We start from the raw sequence: 18,771 nt of genomic DNA, 5'->3' as shown, positions 1-18,771 counted from the left end.
GGAGGTGCCCTCGCCAAGAACGCCCGTTCGATACGTCCCTGGTATCGTGAATTAAGGAATTAAAAAATCAAGCAAATTCAAAGGATCCCTCGATCCCTGTTAGTCTAGCCAGGATCAGCCAGAATGACAAGAGGCGCGACGAATGACTTTGTCCGAGCAAATGGCGTCTCCGTACAAAAAGACAAAATAAAAGCTACTAAGTGGCAGTGCCGGTGTTCTCGATTTATAAAGACTCCTAGTGCGCAGAGGAAAGCATTGTCCGACGGCCGGGGACGTCATCCGAATTGGATTCTAGCCAAAATTGAAAATTGGACTCCTTCGCGTTCTCACGATATTGCCTTGTCCCACTGTCACATTTTATTATAACCAAATACCTATCAAGAATTAAATATCGAAAGGATACCACGCGTAAATCGCATTAAGGAAGACTTTTATGCAGTTTTACAAGATGAGGATTTGCAGGTTATGTTTCTATGGAGCGTCACCCGTGTGCCTTGAGAGCACATAGAAAATCCTTTAACAACGTAAGGATACTCAACGACGATTTTATGGCTGCGTTTAATTCCTGACGCAATCAAGAAAAATTGTTTAGGTGAATTATGTAACGTTATTATGAATCAATATATCAGAGGAACAACCAAAAGGTCTACAGGCTGCTTCAGTTATTTTAAACAGTCTTCCGCACCAGCTGCTAAACTGGATTATTGATTTTGTATGGCCTGTTGCACATTTCATACGAACGTGTTTCTCAGCAATGTTCTACGGGTCGATACCTTGGAGACTAGGACTGCGGAAAAGGAAAAAGAACAAGTCGGTTTAAGTTAGGTTAGGTTAGGTTAGGTAGACGATTTCTACAATGTAAAAGTATATACAACTGGCGTCACACGATTCAAACCACAAACTCGAGGCCCACGCGTTTCCTACTGAGAAGAAAATTTACATAACTCGACTAACTGCGCAGCAGTGGGCTAAATTCTTTAATCTATATTTTTAAAACGAGACACCGAATAAATAACCACCAACAATGCGCTCGGTATCCTTAACGATATCCCGTTGTTATTTTACACACAGAACAAAGAACTAAATGCTTGATTGACTGAAAACATTTACAACAAATACGACAAATATTTCATAAGCCAATATTCAACATATCCAAATATTCTCCTCCTCCGAAATACATATATGCATCGCCAGCAAACGTTCGTACAAGCAGTAAGATAAATGAAGCTCAAGTTACATTTGTAATCGACGTAGTTATCAGCGTCAAGTTTATACATTCCATGTCCTATCGTTCTCTGTGACCAGAAAAAAAAAAAAGATCCGTACTTCCTGTCTGGAAAGAACAGTCCCAGTCTCTTTGTATACATTTTCTTTTAATCGTTGATTATATTTTATTCACAATCATATTATTCCAATGACTGTGCAACACTTTTCTTATCAATTTGTTAATATACATAGCTTCCACTGACAGCTGATAAGACGGTATCTCTGTAGAGAAATTATCTTCCATATGGCTTTGTTTTGAAAAAAAAAAAAAAAATAGGGAGAGAGACCGACACCCAACAGACAACTCGAGTCAAGTAAGTATTTTCAACTGCAAAGTCCAATGACACAAATTGTTACTGATAAAAGCCAATCGTAAAGATAGAATTTCTAACAGTAAAGTAAAAGCTTGATAATAGTACGGTTTACTGTTTTCGTACAACATATATAAAAAGATTTAACGGCCTATTAACTTCCATGTCAATTAAGTGTATAATTTCAAATAGCCTGCTGACCCAGAGATACGTCTGAAATCAATTAGCAATTTCAAAATTCCAACGAGGCAATAATATAACAAAAGTCTTTCTTATCATTTACAACAAAGCATTCTTGATAACGCGACAATACAGACTTCGAAAAAAAAAGATTACCGTATATGAACACGTTAAAATGATTTAACCTCCCAAGGTACAATAACGAGACAAGATTACTGCGTCGTCGCACGGCATTATAAATCAAGTAGGATTTAAAATGTTAATAAATTCAATTGTCATTGCAGACCGAATGATCGAGTCAATTTGTCGAATCGAGTAAAACGATGACGACTGGCATTAATATATTAATTTGAGTGACGTTGCTACCGAGTGACAAAGTTCTACTTATAAAAGAGAACAATGAAATTGCCTTGAGGACATTCCGCAATGGGATAGAAAATTTAATAATCGTAAAGTCAAGTAATAATGTCAAGCAACAGTAATATTCCACGATCCTTCAATTGTTTGCATCCCGATAACAGCGCTATGTATTGACAATGATAATTAAGATGTGCACGAGGAATTTTATCGAGATAAATGAAGCTGGTAATAGACGCGTGTAATATGTAAGAAAAATAAAGTCTGGCTTCTTGTTTTGAAAAAACAAAACTGCAAAACAGCCAGGCAATGTGAACAAAGACATTCAAGCAATAGATAAGACGTAGTTATCAGCAAGATGTCAGATTACATATTTTATATAAATCGTACTGAGGCAGATAAGAGGGCTCTTATGGACAGTCTAATATTTGAGGATTCTTCATTCGCGTGGTTAAATATACGAGGCTGTATTTCACGAGAAAAATAGAGATTCTAAATATTTACAGTCGTTCCACGTAATCAACGTATTATTAAAATAGATTGTATCATGTGACAAAGTATGCAAAATAACTGAGGAATCGAATTTCCCTTTTCCAGGGACGATGCGATAAGGAGTTACTGTGAGAGAAAATTATCGATCTGTCTGCGACACGGAGTGCTGTACTATTTCAAAACAAGATACAGTTGTCCCAGAGATACAGGTATACAGTTTAATTTATAAGGTCTGAATAATAAAAGGAAGGCCTGAAGTTGAATCGAATGTACAGTAAGATGACCTTAAACGAGTGAGGTTTATGTACATATATAGGAAAGAAAGAGGGACTTGCGAGATTTCTAACGTAACTGACAAAGCAAGATTCAGGGCTGTGGTTATCTCTTGCTTCAATACGTGACGAGAGTCACGCAGCCCACTTTAAAAAGAAAAAGAAAGTCCCTTAAAACCTGCCTTTACTCGACCAGTTAAACCAGCCAACACCTTTACCACGTTTAAACTTCTCTGGTTCATTATGAGAAAGAATCAGAAATCACAATATTTCTTGAACGACTGCAAAGTTGCAAAGGGCAGTATTCGACAAAGAACAAAATTGGTTAAACTGTTAACATCTGACTGAGTCTTTATTGCTTGTAAAATCTACCAAATTGTAACTTACTCGTTCCCTCCGTTAAGACAATGTTTTTCTACAATTGTCAGAGTTTGGTGCTTGCATAAGAACGATCTTTAAATAAATGAACAATCTCACACAGTATTGCGAATTTGGACAATGGACAAACATAAATAAATTGATAATTAATAGGGACAGAGAGGTAACGGCGAGATAAAATTTAAGATGGCGGACGCGAGGGTAAAGGTAGTAAAAATGGCGTAGTGACACGCTACTTACCAATTACTTGAAATTAAACTCGGCATTATCTCGCCCTTTTTACTAATTTCCCAATTACTTAACAACGGATTGGAACTAATATTCATACTTCTTCCTTCGTAAAATCTTGGCGGCCGTAGATACAATGCTCTTTCGAGAATGTTCGCACGTAGCGAAATACTCAGAGGGTGCGTTGGGTTAGTGCGCGGTGAAAAAGATCCGTCAGGCACGGCTAGCGAAAGATCACTGATGGAACATCCGTAGTCGTCGACGACGATTGCACCACATTCTTCGTTCGCCTTGTCCTTCTCTTACAGTGACGTCACTGCCGTAACCGACGAATCAGCGACAAGAAAAGACTTCTTGGTGCGCATGCGCTCTTCCTCGCCTACAGTCTTACCCACGACTGCGTATACGAAAGAATTATGTCGTCCATGCTATTTCGCTTATCATCTACAAATATATAGGTCATCTATATTAGCGTTAGAGAACTCTGTACTCAAGTATCTAAGACAACATTCAGATACTTACCCTTATTACTAGTATATTCCTCAGCTTTTCAATATGATAGAATCTACGTAAATGCCAGTCAACTACCCTTGACCTCGTTAAGAATTTCGACAAACTTCACTTAATTTTTAGTTGGCTGGTTACTCTCACAGCTCCTATTACATTCTTCAGATATTAATTTCTCATGGTATACTACTGGCATATGATATTTAGTCTACGTTTCTTGATATTCCACGACTCGCCTATCCCATACGAGGAACTTGCCTTCGCCGCAAAAACCACAAAGGCGGTTTTAACATGTAGTACAGTCGTTCAACAGTAACCGATGGTTTTTATTGAATTATATTACAAGACGTATTCCCGTTATCGAACTGCATGGAATTGCTTTCTGATAAGGTCAATGAATGCTGCGTGAAGTTCTCATCACACGGATTGTATTCCTTGCTACAGAAAGAAGTACATGGCGAGGGTGCTACAGGAGAGACATAGATCGAATTTACAAAGTCGATGGAAAACTGGCGCTTAGAAATTTTGGAATGTTTGCACAACAATTATGACAGTAACATTGTTGATACGTCATGATCGTGTACTACAGTCACCGATTTTACTAAATGCTTGCGATCTTTAATTAGGTCAAGGCACAACACTTTACTAGCTATATCGTTTATCGACTAATTATGAACTAATCGATACTTTCGTTAATATAAAAAAGTACACTCTTCCTCTCAGAATAAATTACCACACGCTACCCATTATGCTAATTGGTACGCGAAGGTACGTTGTACGTAAATTCAAAAAAAAAGAACGCTTAAATAGATCTGCAGGTTAATACCCAATTAATAAAAGGGAATAAAGGATTTCTTGAACGATTAAGTAACTGATTCAGCCGCACATAACTTGACGGACAAAATCCTCATAATTGATATTGCCTTGTGAATCTTCATGACCAGCCAGCAGGGTCTCGACCTCCTCGTCGCTAAGTTTCTCTCCTTAAAATAGAAAAAGGAAATAAATTAATGCCTGTAATTTTTCTTAAAGGTTATTTAACAATTTGGTCATTACGTACCTAGTGTCGTTAACAGATGTCTTAGCTCAGCAGAAGAGATGAAGCCATTGCCGTCCTTGTCAAAGTGGCGCAAGCCCTCGATGAAGTCATCAGCAGTATCCGAAGTACGGGATTTGCTGATAGCCTGATAAATTGGCAAGAATACCTCAAAGCTTATTCGCTCGTCTGGTTTGTGCTGGTGGGTGAATTTCTTCACGTCGGATTCAGTCGGATTTTGACCCAGGGCCCGTAGAGCATCGCCGATTTGGGCAACGTGGATCTTTCCGTCGCCACGACTGTCAAACAGCTGAAATGCCTCCTGGAATTCTATCGTTTTGTAAAAAATATATTAGTAAATCAAACATCGTAATTCAAGATGCATCGAATATTTTCAAGGCATCTGCACGTGCACGTAATCCACATGATGTGGAAATAAACTTTGCTAGGGAGCATGGAATGAGCATAAAATTCATGACACACTGAATTCCGACAGATGGTAGCCATTTTGCTTGGCAAAGCACAACTTAGGAATTTCACGGTGGCTTTTAACAAATAGTATAAAACAGCCTGATTCTATAGCAAATAGAAACACTGACGTTCCTTTATATCCTGTTGGCATAAGACTCTAACGTTTAATTAACCTGAAATACTGACTGAAATAACAAAGTCATTAAGTGAACTGTATTTTCTAAGGCTCTGCAGAAAACATTTAGATAGTTCTTATGATAATTTACCTTCCACCGATGACATCATTCTGTTAGTCAACTCCTGATAACTATATCCGTACATTGTTATTATTATGAATGACGAATACGTTCAAAATCACGCCAGCTACACCAACTGCGCCTTTAACACTGATTTTCAAAAGTAATAAACGTACTTTTCTTTTATTTAAACACACGGCAGTGTTGACTGTTATTCGAAGAGACTATAAATACGTATACTTGCGCTAATTTCACGTAAATGAAACGAACGACAGGATGTACTTGGCTATTTTCTCAACCGTTACCGATCCAAAGGTAATTCTGTACGAGGATGGTCAAACTGTCCGAACGTGAAGGCGAGATTAAAATGGTTAAAGTATAAAAATGCTCAAGATACGTCTGCGAGGAGACGCTCACTTTCAAATGTCGGCCCATAAAAGGTAATCCCTGATACGAACCAGGGAGGCCAGGGTGTGTCTAAAAAGGCAAGAATACTCTTGACCTGAATTAAACGTCAAGAAAAAAAATCCTTCCCCTCTTTTTGATCCCGAGACTCTGGCTCCTTCGTTGCCCGTTCACTTACCGGCCAGCTGATCCTCCGAGTAAGATGCCTGTGAACACGCGCCATTACAGTTAGAGCCCTTATTAGTCCCAATCGATTAATTTCTCTTGAGAAATTTCAAAAATGAAACTTACCATTGTCCCGTACGTTATGTTTCTGGCGCGTATGTACACACGTCGCTCTCCGTTGTCGCCGGGCGTGTTGCTGACTAGCCTCTTCTCGATCGCTCGACCCGTCACGCAGAGACACAAAACAGTTACAGGAAGTGACTCATTCCCGGTAAATTTAAATGGTCATTTCCTTAAACAAGTTATTTGAAATTTTACAAATTTTCGTAAAATACTAATCGTTCGGCTTCTTGTTTAGGTATGATAAATAATTGAGGGATGCACGTAGATTGTGTAACACTACTGAAAATGTTTATTCACTGAGATTTATATTTCAGAGGAATATGGAATTGCACCGCTCGACTGTCGGAACGATGGGAATCGGATCGCGTCGGCCATCTTGGAATGGAAGCGCAAGTAAGGCGCGTGCAGCCATGATAATTTTCAAATGATGCTTTTAAAGAGATTTAAGAATTGAATATAATAGCACTACGAGACTGATATACTTTAGGATATTTATTCTCAATTATATATATTGATCATTGTATATTTTAAATAAACGATGAATACTCGTTACTACTCCCAGTAAATCAAGTACAAGCCATAGTGGTATTAAAAAAAAAAGAAGACCTATCATGAAGAAAATGTACTGCTTTTGTAAAACGATAGCAAAGTCACATTCTTGTCTATAACAGTTTACACATTATGGTTAATAGACTAAGCAAAAACACAAAACCAATAAACATTGGAGTCTTTTACTGTAACTATGCTGAACGCAACGAGTATCATTCTCCACGATACAAGAATAGAAGCTGGAGCATGAAATTATCATTCACAGTAGATGGCACTAGTACATTTCCATGATCTCATTCTAACGTGACCCGTTTCAATCTGTTGCACATTACATGATTATATAGATGCACTACATAGTCGGCCATAAATTTCATCAAGTGCATTAGAAAAAGTTCACCAGCCCACTTACCTTTCAACCTTATCCAGACACAGTGAAACAAATACTATTTGAAAATAGTATCAACATTTGTAACTGCTGTGCACTGGCTCAGACTGATCTTAAGACTTGGCCAAGTCGCAACTGTACTCATTGTCAGATATGATGATTATCCATGTCATCAGGGTCCAATAAGATATCAAATGATTCAATAATATTTCTAATGATGACAATAGCATACAGTACTGTAACTAAAAAGGAAAAGTACTTAGGATTACAGTAGCATTGTCTGTATTTTGATTTCGGACGGAGTACCAAGTGGACTTGAAAATAACCCAGCAGCAGTAGGAGCGTCGGCTATTAATAGTAACCTAGCGTATCTTTGTCGAGAGTTCAGCAGCATGAGCAGCGTCGGCCTCGAGATCATTAGTTTATTTGCAGTGAGGTTCGTTAAGGTTCCTATGCATCGTAAGAAGTATCAACGGCGATCACGATCCTGATCACGAATGGATCCGGAGTCTGGTCTTGGGAATTGATAGTCCACGTGTCTCCCTACTATTCTTCCCGTATCTTCCTGTGTATTTCTCTGCCTCTTCTGTCCGTTCTGTAATTAACCGCCGTGGACGTGGAGCAGTGTTGCACGAAACGTCGTGGCAGCTGGTGAATTCATAGGCGACCACAAGATCAGGATGAGGTCCGAGGGTTTTTAAAGTAAATCTAAATAAAGAGCAATGTACAGTGTATAAAGTATAAGGAGCATACACACAGTGGGGATGAATAAGAATGGTACACACAGCCTCCAGCGTAACCAACACATCTCTCAATGGCGTACATACGACTCGGGTTGCCAGCAAGCAACACCAGGAATTCCCCGCAGTCGTGGAAGCAGAAATAGGCAGAGAAGTTGCGGTTTGCTCGGAGGAATCGACGTCGCTTGGACGACGGGGTGGAAGATTTTCGCTGTTTAAATGGTTCAAGAAAGGCAGTCGCGATAGAACCATTGACAAGAGTGATAAGAAGAAGAAGAAGTCACAGAAGGCGTCCGATGACGATGCCGACGAGGAGGAAGAGGATCAGAGATTGAGTGTCCCTCAGGACGTGCAGAACGTCGTCTCCAGTACTGAGAGTGTCGATACGCTGTGCAGCACTACGACTGTACACAGTTTTGCTTTTCATACTGATACATTGAAGGATTATAGTGGATTCTCATTGGACGTCCTGAGACAAGCATCTGAAGTTGGTCCTTTTGGTGCCGGTGCTTCTAAGGTGATAGAGAAAGACGTGGAGGAAATAGCTGACTCTAGTTACACGTTACCCAGTGTGCTATCACGTAGAAAGAATATCACAGCTAGGTACTCCCTGCAACCGTCCAGCTTTAACTCCTGTGGGAACTTGGAAGGATCCAGGAAGTTGTACGGGTCCGCTAGCAGTGTAGAGAGTCATCATCGTCAGGGTAACTCCAGTAGACGTAAGAGAGCTCACGTGAAGGGAAAGCGAAGAGCGCCTAATCCGCCTGGTGACAAGTCCAGGAATCTTCATGTCAACGAGAGGCAGTGTGAATCCAGCAGGAGTAGCAGTAGACGAAAACGACCGGCACCCCGGCCACCTGAACGAACATCTTCTACGAGGCTATCCACGGACCTGGTGAAAGGTACGACGACAGGTATGGATATCGTCATGGACATTGATAAGGATAATCAAATTATTAGTAACGATACCTTAGTTCTGCAAGGTGGTGTATTGCTGTCTAAGAAGGACAGGGTAATTGGTGCTGAGAAGCCAATAGAGCCTTCTGGAACGAAAGTTGCTTGCACCAGGAGTCAGACTTCCTCAGATACGAGCTCTGTCAGCAACGCTATGCCCAGACCTTGGTACAAACGCAGTGTATTTGAGAATTCCCGTGAATCGGGGACGTCGAAGAGAGCTGATCTCTTCAGGAACTTGGGGACCTCCGACAGGGAGGTATCTAGCCAGGGCAACGTCTCCGAGGAAACTGTGACTCACGGTCACGTCAACAGAACCTCGTTTGACGCGACTCTGTCGAGACTGAGTTTCTTTCACCGAAGCGAAAGGCAAGAAGAGAAGAAGCGAGAGAGCAAACGGAAATCTGGTCTTTCCATCCTGACCAACATAAGCGAATTGGATAAGGAGGCCGCTGCGATTGTTCAGGAGGAACAGGCTAAGGGCAGGGCTTCCATGTTACTCAACTCATCGAGGTACATGGACGCTGACAGAGCTGCCAACGAAGAAGTTGTTCAAGATATCGTTACTTCCGCCATTGAGAGTTCGCCCAGAAGAGGAACACGTGCTCTGATTTCGAAATTCAATGCTATTGGGAATATTACTAAGGTGACAGTGAATACCAGCTTCTTTGCCAAGAGTGGTGGTGGGAGTAGAGGGCAGCAGACTCCAAAATTTGATATCACTAGAAATAATCCGTTTGAACATGGCGGCGACAAAACGGGCAATGTCAAACTTTCTAGTCGCAATGGAATCCGACAGAACGTTCGCCTGGATAAAGATATATCCCGGTATTTCTTTCCACAGCGAACAGAACCGACTGATAATAAATGGTCCACGTCTGGCGATGAAACAGCATCCAAGCTGTCGGCCAGCAACAAAGTTCCTCCTGGCAAGGGACAGTTGTCTCAAGGAAATCTTCTGGGTTCCTCCAGCAAATTGATCTCTTCTCAAGTTCCTGTTGAAAATAATACAAGCAGTTCGTTTGGCTCGAAAGAAAGTGTCGTGTCTAAGAAAGAAATTCTTCGTGCTGGGAAGCACGAAGAAAAGATAGAGAAAGAAATACTGACCAAGAGTTCCTCTCCACGATCTCGTGTCTTGGCAGAGCAGACGAAAAATCTGATTCCTCAAACTAAAGACAATCTGGAATCGAAACAGATCCCTAAAGACGTGACGCTGTTGCAAAAAGAATTATCAGATATTAAGGATATCGACAAAATCTTCAGTCAAAAAGGACCCAAATTAAACGAGCAACCGAAATTGTCTACAGTGAAGGAGGAAATTGATAAAGAAAAAATAACGAGATTCGACCCAGGTCCAAGCACATCCAGTCAAGTGACAAAAGTCCTAGAAATCTTGCTAGAGGCTGAAAAAGTGGATAAAACCAAATCCTCCCAAAATTCAGAAAGAAAGTCAATCGAACGATTAAACGAGTCAGAAAGTCTAGATAAATTAATAAAACCAAAAACAACGGCCTTGAATACCATCGAGGATCCAATTACAACGGACCTTAAGGAGATGCTGAAGGAAATGAAACACTCTTTACCAAAACGACCTAAACCTAAGAAATCAACGTCGAACGAACCGATTGCAGTATCAAAACAGTCAAGCAAAGCCGTAACAGAAAGTGATACCAACGTGACAGGAAGCAGATCACCCTACCCAGTGAGATCTAATCGGGCTGACTTCACGCACAAGATCCAAGTCGAGAACGGGTCTGCATTTAATAAAGATCGTGAATTCGAGAAACAGAAGGTATCGTCTGCAGCTCAAACCAGTGGAAACGTACGCAAGATAAATCCCGGTGAAGCAGCATCTAAATCAGGATGGAAATTAGAAGACGTACTGTACACGACTACCGGAAGAAGTCCAGCAGGTACAGGATTGGTAAAGAATACATTTCAGCTTATACGTCCGCGCGATTTTGCTCAAATAGAAGCAACGAAGACGAACAAGAGTAAGGCTGGTTACAAGGAGAACACCTATGCCAACGTGATCGAAGAGTCGCTCTATGCGAACGCCCTGGTTCCTCCTACGAAGTCAGGAACCCCGGACCAAGGAAACGTTAAGACCCCTGAAACGAAGGAGACGAAAGATTCGGAAATATCAGGTTCACGAGAATTGCGAATAAAGATAGACAAAGTACCTGTGACTGTAGAGACTGAAGTTTCTAAAAGAAACACGGAAGCTCGTTTTATGCCGGAAATCAGTCCATCAGTCGCGACGGGTGATTCGGCACAAAACATGAATACATTGGCTGTGAATCGTTTGCTCAGGAAGCTCGAAGCCGCCATAGCTTCGGGTCATCATCAACAGGCTGCTGGATTGGCCAAGGAGTTGGCCAGGTTGAAGATTCATTGTTCAGTAGTGCGACAACGTACTGACAAGACTTCCGGCACTGTTGATACCATCAACGTCAATATGTATATCGAAGATAAGTTAGCTCATCAAGGTCCAATTCCACTCCAACTTCCTGTCGCAACGACAGTAGCTCAGCTGAAGGCTAAGATCTTCGCAGAATTCGAAATTCCTGCCAACGTGCAACGTTGGATAATCGGCAAGAACTTGGCAGACAATGACAACTCCACATTGGATGAACTACAGGCTGTCGATGGGTCCCCCATATTCTTGTACCTTGTAGCACCAGGTACAGTAGAAAATTCTCGTGAAAACCATCATGCATGATACCCTTGATAATTACATATCAATTTAGAGTTGCAGAACGAGGAAATAATTCCAGCAGATAAACCTGCAGTAGAAAAGACATCAGAGACCATTGAAGTATCGAAGGAACCTGAAGAACAACCTCCGGAAGCACCTGCACCCGAAGTAGAGACAGAGAAAATTGAGGAAGTACCCCAGGTACGTTTTCTAGTAAATAATACTCAAAATAACGTTTACCTGACACGTTAACGCGTAAGCCTCTCTATAAATAATTGAATACGAAGGAGGAATCCACTCCAGAGGAAATAAAACAGGAGCGTTACGAGGAGCTGATGTCCTTGGAGAACTGCGACGTGATACCAAATTCCGAAGTGATCGAATGTCCAATATGTTTCATGACGTACGGACCACGCGAAGGCGTCATCCTGAGAGATTGCTTGCACATGTTCTGCAGGTATAAATAAATGAATAACAGAAACTGTCCCTGAGGATCCTTTTACATTTCTTTAAAAACGAACCTCAACGCATTCCAGGACCTGCATAGCTAATACGATACTCTATTGTGAAGAGGCCGAAGTGAAGTGTCCTTTCAGAGACACGGTCTACACGTGCGAGTCTACGTTGCAGGAGCGCGAGATCAAAGCGGTAAGTCCAACGAAGATCTTCGTGCAGCCTCAGAGAATAGCATAAGAGACTATAGAGTTATCCCTGGTGTGCAGCTGGTGTCGCCAGAGATTTACCAGCAGCATCTAGCAAAGTCGATTACTCAGGCTGAGAACAATGCTGGTAACAATGCCTTTCACTGTAAAACACCGGATTGTCCTGGATGGTGCATTTACGACGATAACGTTAACAACTTCCTGTGTCCCGTTTGTGGTGTCAATAATTGTCTCACCTGTCAGGTAAAATTCTATACTTTCTTTTTTTTCAACGACGAGCTACACTCATTGAATTACATTAAATTATACAGGTCGTACATACCGGTAAGAACTGTCGTGAGTATCAACAGGAGCTAAGACTCTCTAAGGAAACTGATCAGGAATCCAGAAGGACTGCGGCTATGTTAGAGGAAATGGTTGACAGGGGTGAGGCCTTGGCTTGTCCCACGTGTGCGGTGGTGCTTATGAAAAAGTGGGGCTGCGACTGGCTCAGATGTTCCATGTGCAAAACAGAAATATGTTGGGTCACAAGGGGCCCACGTTGGGGTCCTGGTGTAAGTATGACATACGAGAGCAGTACTTGGCAGCGTCTAAGATTCTGGGCCTTGTCATTCAGTAATCCAGTCTTAAGGCGCGACTGCATGTAAAATGTTAAAATGTCATTAGCCGTTTAAAAGGTTGTTACTCAAATGATATTATGTATTTCAGGGTAAGGGAGATACCTCGGGTGGTTGCAAGTGTGGCGAGAATGGGGTTAAGTGTCATCCCCGTTGTAATTACTGTCATTAATGCGAATACTATTTACAAGAATTGAAGTAAACTCGATAAACTAACGAATAAGCGCGCTTAAGATTTGTCTGCTTTTGCTCAAAATAAACGAATAATCTTTTCGAGTAATTTTACAGTGGTTCTTCATTAATTCTTATCGGTTGTATCTGATGATACGACTTTCATTTACTTTAAGCTTCAGACGAGTCTATTTGTAACAGAATAAATTTATATATTTGACAGTCACACAGCTGAAGTTTACTTGTCGCTCTCTTCGATGACTGTTTCACTTGTACCGATCTGTCCTAAGCGTGTTACTAATGTTGATTGGTGATGCGTCAATTGTTGATTCAAATTAATTCCACCAGCGTTCTGTAACGTTTGTACCAGACCAACGCGAGCAGATGTTAAACTCATTTTTCCATATTCCAAGAATTCATTACGATTCAGTAAATGTCCGTCTAGTATGCCAGCTGGAAAGAAAAATAGGTTGGATGATTATTTATATTATCGATTATCAAGTTTTTCATTCTCTTTCTATCTCTTACTCACCCATCAGAATTAACTGTGGAAACTTTCTTGATATCTTGTGCATTTTTGTTACGTTACAATCAGGACTAAAGACCGTAAGAACTTTACTACAATACAGTGGAATGATAGCCTCGTATTCTGTATTAGTGACAGCAGCTCTTACTACTGGACTGCTATAGAATCTAATATAGATATTCTGTTTCTTAAGTGGAACGGCAAATTCGAATTTATCATCCATAGTCATAGAATTCTCATGAAAGAATCCAACCATCCTGGAACTCCTGAACCAATTGAGACATTCCCGTGCAAGAAAATCCTTGTAAGGATTTACTTCGACCTTCTGCATCTTTTCGTATTTTTTATTAAGACCACACAACTCAATTGGTGATTTGTTCGCTTTAGGATCGGAGAAGAAAGGCGTCATAAATTCCAGTGCCTTCGCCCTTTCGTAATGGGGTGCTCGTGGCCTCTGAATATTTATCTTGCTGCGGAATCGTTTCTGCTGTTGAAAAATCTGCCGCGAAAGTGGCTGCCCGGCTGAAACAAAGAGAAAATTTATATTTAATCTAAACTGCTTATCGTTTTCTTGTCTCTTTTTATTAAGAGATATTACTGAGATAAGGCATTACCTGTCTCGGTATTTTTAGAACTGGACGATAACGCTGTCAATTTAACTTCTAGACGACAGAACATATATATTCGAAAGAGTTTCACACATGGAATGAAGTTCGACGTTGAGAATTATTTGTAACTTTTTGAATTTAAATTAATTCGACCTCACGGACCTAATATTGATCAATCGATCGCTTCGGCTTCTCGTTTCGTTAATTATATTACGGCTATACGTGAATTGCAATTCGTGCAAGATTTATTATCGAGTAAATACATAAGTAGTCGGCACTGGATAAAAAGGACAAGTACAAAATTATATATACAGAATTGTTTATAGTTATTACTTCTCTTGCGGATATAAGGCACTTTGGAACAGCTCCTACATATAAATATACATATACCTAATCGTATATCTATATAAATATGTATGCATAGAATTTATTTGTATGCTGAACGTCATCCCTACTCTACTAAAGTCCAGGTTTCTTATTATGCAATGTAATTGATCGTTCCACTACAATAATTATTCGACTCATGGCGCGCCTCGATATTGTCACCGAAATTCAGTGACTTCCGGTTCTTTCCGAGTCTCAGCATGGAGCGGATGCCACCCTTCTTTCGGGAACGCTTGTACCGGTCATCCAAGGCGGAATTCAGTGAAGCCTGTTTCACGTCACCACGTGTATTTGAGAAGCCATCGCGTTCCTCTCGGAAATGATTGCTGCTGGATATGTCGCCGTGAACGTCATCTACGAGCCAGTGCTTCCTGGGTGATATGTACTTGTTGTTACATCCTGGAATGGTGTAGACGTATTCGGATTGAGCAGGGTCCACGGACTTCTTCTCGAAGATCTTCCTGGTGTTCTCGAAGGAGCTACTCTCTCCGGAAGGCACCTTGGCTCCTTGTTTGTCGTTGGTCTCGGTTTTGCTGCTGCCATGTTTCGCAGGATCTTCGACGTCTTGACTTTGAGCTGCCTGTTCAGTACTTTTGTTCTCCCTGCCTTCTCTCAGCTTCTTATTCCTCTTATAGGTGTCTGTGTTCTTGGCGTCCAGGGCGGCGTGACGTTTCTCGGACATGCTCTGTCGACCCAGGGCATCGCGTGAGAACTTGTTGGCGGACGGGCTGAACTCCTCCAGGGATAGTTGGCTGTCATAGGTGGGATCCCCGGAGTACTGGCTGTCTTTGTCTTCGGAACTTTTCTTGGTGTCGCTATTCTGAGTCTTTTCGTTACTCGAGGACTCCTCCAGGAATACGGAGTCCAGGTGGTCGTCGTTCTGACCTAGACTTAGTTTCTTGATGCTTCTCACTGGCTCCAGCCAGGTCTTGTTCGTGGCTAGACAGTAACTTTCATTTCGTAGGCTATTCTTATTGTACTGTTCTGTTAGTCTGTCTATTACTGGGTTCCACGGGGATGCGCTTGCTGAAGAGAGCAGAGACCCGTTGTCCAGAATATCAGTTTGTGAGTTCAGGTTGTTCTTCTCCTTGACACGACCCTCACTCTGTTTTGTACAGTCTGATATGTATACACTGTTTGCTGACTCGAGCTTGCAGTGGGAAGGCACATTGTCGACAAAACTCTTGTCGCAGCTGTCATAGGATGAAACTCTTCTGGCTATTGTCAGAGTTATGACACCGGTGACAGAGCTATTTGTATTGAGCATAGCACGTCTTAGTGTTTCCATTGCATCAGAATTTGACAATCCTAATAAGGACACACCATTGACATTGAGAAGTTGATCGTTGGTTCTGAGACGACCATCCCTTGAAGCTGCCCCGCCATGAAGAACACTCTTTATAAATATACCCAAATCCATATTGGTGTTGTCATCGGTGGTACTTGTTTTACCTTTTACACTAACCCCCAGACCAGCCTTCTCAGAGTCATGCACCGGTATATCTAAGGTTAGAATCATGCGATTCTTTCTTGGTGATAGTACTATATCCTCTGAAGACTTGACGGACTTAAAGCTGCCTTTTTCATAAGAGTGGTTGTCGATCTTCTCTAGAGCTTCAGTACTCTTTTTTGTTGGTGATCGATGCGAACCACTCCAATATCTTAAGTTCTCTGATGAGTCTTGTGTGTTACATGGTACTGTGATGTGTGAGTCTGATGTGTTTGAAGGCACCTCTTCTTGACGGGACACGACCATCCTTACTTTACCACCTGGTGAAATGCTTCTAAGCAATGAGACTACTTCAGCTTGACTTTTCCCAGTCATCTCCATTTTATTCACTTCAAGCAGTCTGTCCCCGGGCCTTAAGCGACCGTCTTCTACAGCAGCGCCTTTTGGCAGAATGTTTTTTATATAAATTGGACAGTGACCTCCTGCTGGATTATCTCTAGTGGTAACACTGAAGCCTAATCCATTGGTTCCCTTTGTCAGTTCTATTTCAATTCTTCTTCCAATTTTTCTGGTATTCGCTGTTTGCAATAGATTGTAATTACTACACTGTAGCTTCTTAATATTTTCATCCGCTTCACCCTTCTCACCACTACTGACATTAGCAATACTTTTTAAGGAATGTTTGGATAAACGCTCGCTGCGTGTCTTCTTGTGCTTAAGTACTGATATCCGCAAGCATGGCTCGCTCATGCAAGTCCTGAATATCTCCTGGACTTTTGAAAAAGGTATATGTAGCAAATTATGTCCATTTATTTTGATGATCTTATCATGAAGATCAATCTGACCATCTTTGGCAATCCTGCCATTAGGCTCGATTCCTTCAACTCTGAGCCCTTGATCATTACCCAGTAAATCATAGCACGGCACAACGTGTAGCCCCAAAGGACCAGCTTCATTCTTAATAACAATTTCTCTTATGTCTCCTTGATCACTTGAATCAGCCTTGGAATTAGAAAAATCATATTGAGCCTTGGCATCCTGTCCCAAAGGTTCCTTGCGTCTAGATTCCCTTGGAAGAGACTGTGCAGAATAAGTGGCGAGACATGGTTCCCTACTGGACAATGCATGCATGGACAGCCTTTTGGTGCTCTCTCTCTTAATATGACTGATAGGAATGGCATTCTGTGTATCAACATTGTAGTGCTGCTCCTTATTCTCAGCATGAAAGAAATCTGGACTATTAGTTCCAACAGAGCTTGCCCCATCACCACCGGCATGGGAAACGTCATTGCTCACAAAATGAGCAACAATCTGTTCCCTATCATCAGCTACATCGCATAGTCTGTCGTCAGGATCCAACAAACCCCCACCAGTCAGTGAAGACAAACTGTTAATAACAAGAGTGGTGTCACTCTTGCCAGTGGCTTTCTTGTATCGTAAAATAGCCTCGTGCATCAAGTCCTTAACAAGAAGGGTTCCATCTCCACAGGGAACCACTACCCTGACGTTATCGAAGCACACGGTTACCTTCATAATCGAACAGATTTCATATTCTACAGATGCCACAGGAATGTGTATATATGTATGCTCTAGATGTATATTTATTATTCGTCCAGACGATGCGTCCTAGTCACTCTTAAATCCAACCCCTTCTCCAGGGTGCTCTATATAAACTACAGGACCTTGACGAGCTGCTGGCGTATACTCAAGGGTCCCTATTATCATCTATTATTTGTATTGTTCACTCCCATGTCCAAGAAGTGAATCACTGACACAGTGCACCCGCAGCTCCGAATCTTCGCGGCGCTTAATCACGCACATTTAGCATGTCGCACGACGCACCAGGAGTCCAAGAAACTACCGCGACGCGCACGCTACACCAGGACGATGGTTACTGCGAGCACGAACGCCCAAATTTATCGCGATATCAAATATGTGACGACGGACGCACTCGCCATTACGACGTTTCGTGTTTCCTCGTTTCGCACCAGCGGAACATTGGAAATGGACCCTTATGGCCGACACAACCACCGCGACCAGCAAAAAAGCGACCGCAACCTAGCTCCTACACGCCTATACTCGTGTGATTCTAACCAAAAGCATACCAAACATTACCACGTACCTTTATTCAATAGCAGAGACATTTTTCCAGGCGGCCCCGATTTCAATGAACAGTAAAAAAACCTCAAGACACAAACGGAATCGATCCTCTCGTACGACTTTATCTTTGCATCCTTTATTTATCCTAGCACGGAAATGCTGGTTCCATTCCACTGGGACCTTCTGTCTCCTAACACCGAGATTACGGCCAGTTTACAACCGGATTCTTTCCGGTTTACATAGCGAGCGATATTAATCGGATTCCACGGTGCGTCATAGAGAGACCCCGCGAACCATTCACTTTCTTAGGTGATAATATATCAGACAATTTCTCAAACTTAAAAATGATATCACTCCGTAACAAACACTTTGGTACAGTTATCATACGTTCACACAATAAGACATTATCATTAGAGTTTCCACGTAATTTTCGTAACGTTTTAATGTCTGCCCTATCATTATTTTATCGAACTTTCTCGTCCAAGCGATTCTGATGTTAA

General features: G+C 41.6%; 4 protein-coding genes across 8 annotated transcripts; 1 reads left to right on the top strand and 3 right to left on the bottom strand.

Annotated features, from left to right (window-relative positions):
• Window positions 1–4,296: 4,296 nt before the first annotated feature.
• Window positions 4,297–6,682, bottom strand: LOC107273676 (myosin-2 essential light chain). Of its 2 annotated transcripts, XM_015752109.2 has the most exons (4): window positions 6,431–6,682; window positions 6,318–6,345; window positions 5,052–5,357; window positions 4,297–4,974 (listed from the first exon to the last, which is right to left on the bottom strand). In XM_015752109.2, the coding sequence occupies exons 1-4, from the start codon at window positions 6,431–6,433 to the stop codon at window positions 4,868–4,870; spliced, it is 444 nt and encodes a 147-aa protein (XP_015607595.1). In that variant the 5' UTR covers window positions 6,434–6,682; the 3' UTR covers window positions 4,297–4,867. The 2 variants fall into 2 exon arrangements, with proteins under 2 accessions (XP_015607595.1, XP_015607594.1); XM_015752108.2 differs by lacking the exons at window positions 6,318–6,345; window positions 6,431–6,682 and adding an exon at window positions 5,765–6,280.
• A 946-nt stretch (window positions 6,683–7,628) lies between these two features.
• On the top strand, window positions 7,629–13,312 carry LOC107273668. Of its 3 annotated transcripts, none has more exons than XM_025091008.1 (7): window positions 7,629–9,015; window positions 9,076–11,739; window positions 11,806–11,954; window positions 12,041–12,210; window positions 12,290–12,401; window positions 12,476–12,658; window positions 12,727–13,312. In XM_025091008.1, exons 1-7 carry the CDS (start codon window positions 8,136–8,138, stop codon window positions 13,060–13,062), a joined length of 4,494 nt encoding a protein of 1,497 aa, XP_024946776.1. In that variant the 5' UTR covers window positions 7,629–8,135; the 3' UTR covers window positions 13,063–13,312. The 3 variants fall into 3 exon arrangements, with proteins under 3 accessions (XP_024946776.1, XP_015607578.1, XP_015607577.1); XM_015752092.2 differs by having other exon boundaries at window positions 7,629–11,739; window positions 12,727–12,969; window positions 13,124–13,312; XM_015752091.2 differs by having other exon boundaries at window positions 7,629–11,739.
• Window positions 13,154–18,679, bottom strand: LOC107273673 (39S ribosomal protein L10, mitochondrial). 2 transcript variants are annotated; one of them, XM_015752101.2, is made up of 3 exons: window positions 18,294–18,679; window positions 13,736–14,251; window positions 13,154–13,656 (listed from the first exon to the last, which is right to left on the bottom strand). In XM_015752101.2, the coding sequence occupies exons 1-3, from the start codon at window positions 18,313–18,315 to the stop codon at window positions 13,442–13,444; spliced, it is 753 nt and encodes a 250-aa protein (XP_015607587.1). In that variant the 5' UTR covers window positions 18,316–18,679; the 3' UTR covers window positions 13,154–13,441. The 2 variants fall into 2 exon arrangements, with proteins under 2 accessions (XP_015607587.1, XP_015607586.1); XM_015752100.2 differs by lacking the exon at window positions 18,294–18,679 and adding an exon at window positions 14,344–14,547.
• LOC107273671 (partitioning defective 3 homolog) lies at window positions 14,548–18,227 on the bottom strand. Its single transcript, XM_015752098.2, has one exon. The coding sequence runs from the start codon at window positions 17,702–17,704 to the stop codon at window positions 14,816–14,818; it is 2,889 nt and encodes a 962-aa protein (XP_015607584.1). The 5' UTR covers window positions 17,705–18,227; the 3' UTR covers window positions 14,548–14,815.
• Window positions 18,680–18,771: the final 92 nt, after the last annotated feature.

This window comes from Cephus cinctus, unplaced genomic scaffold, assembly GCF_000341935.2.
Source record: "Cephus cinctus unplaced genomic scaffold, Ccin1 Ccin1_scaffold1780, whole genome shotgun sequence".
NCBI classification, from domain to species: Eukaryota; Metazoa; Arthropoda; class Insecta; order Hymenoptera; family Cephidae; genus Cephus; species Cephus cinctus.
The sequence above is the reverse complement of the archived record's forward strand: the minus strand, read 5'-3'. Positions and strand labels throughout refer to the sequence as shown.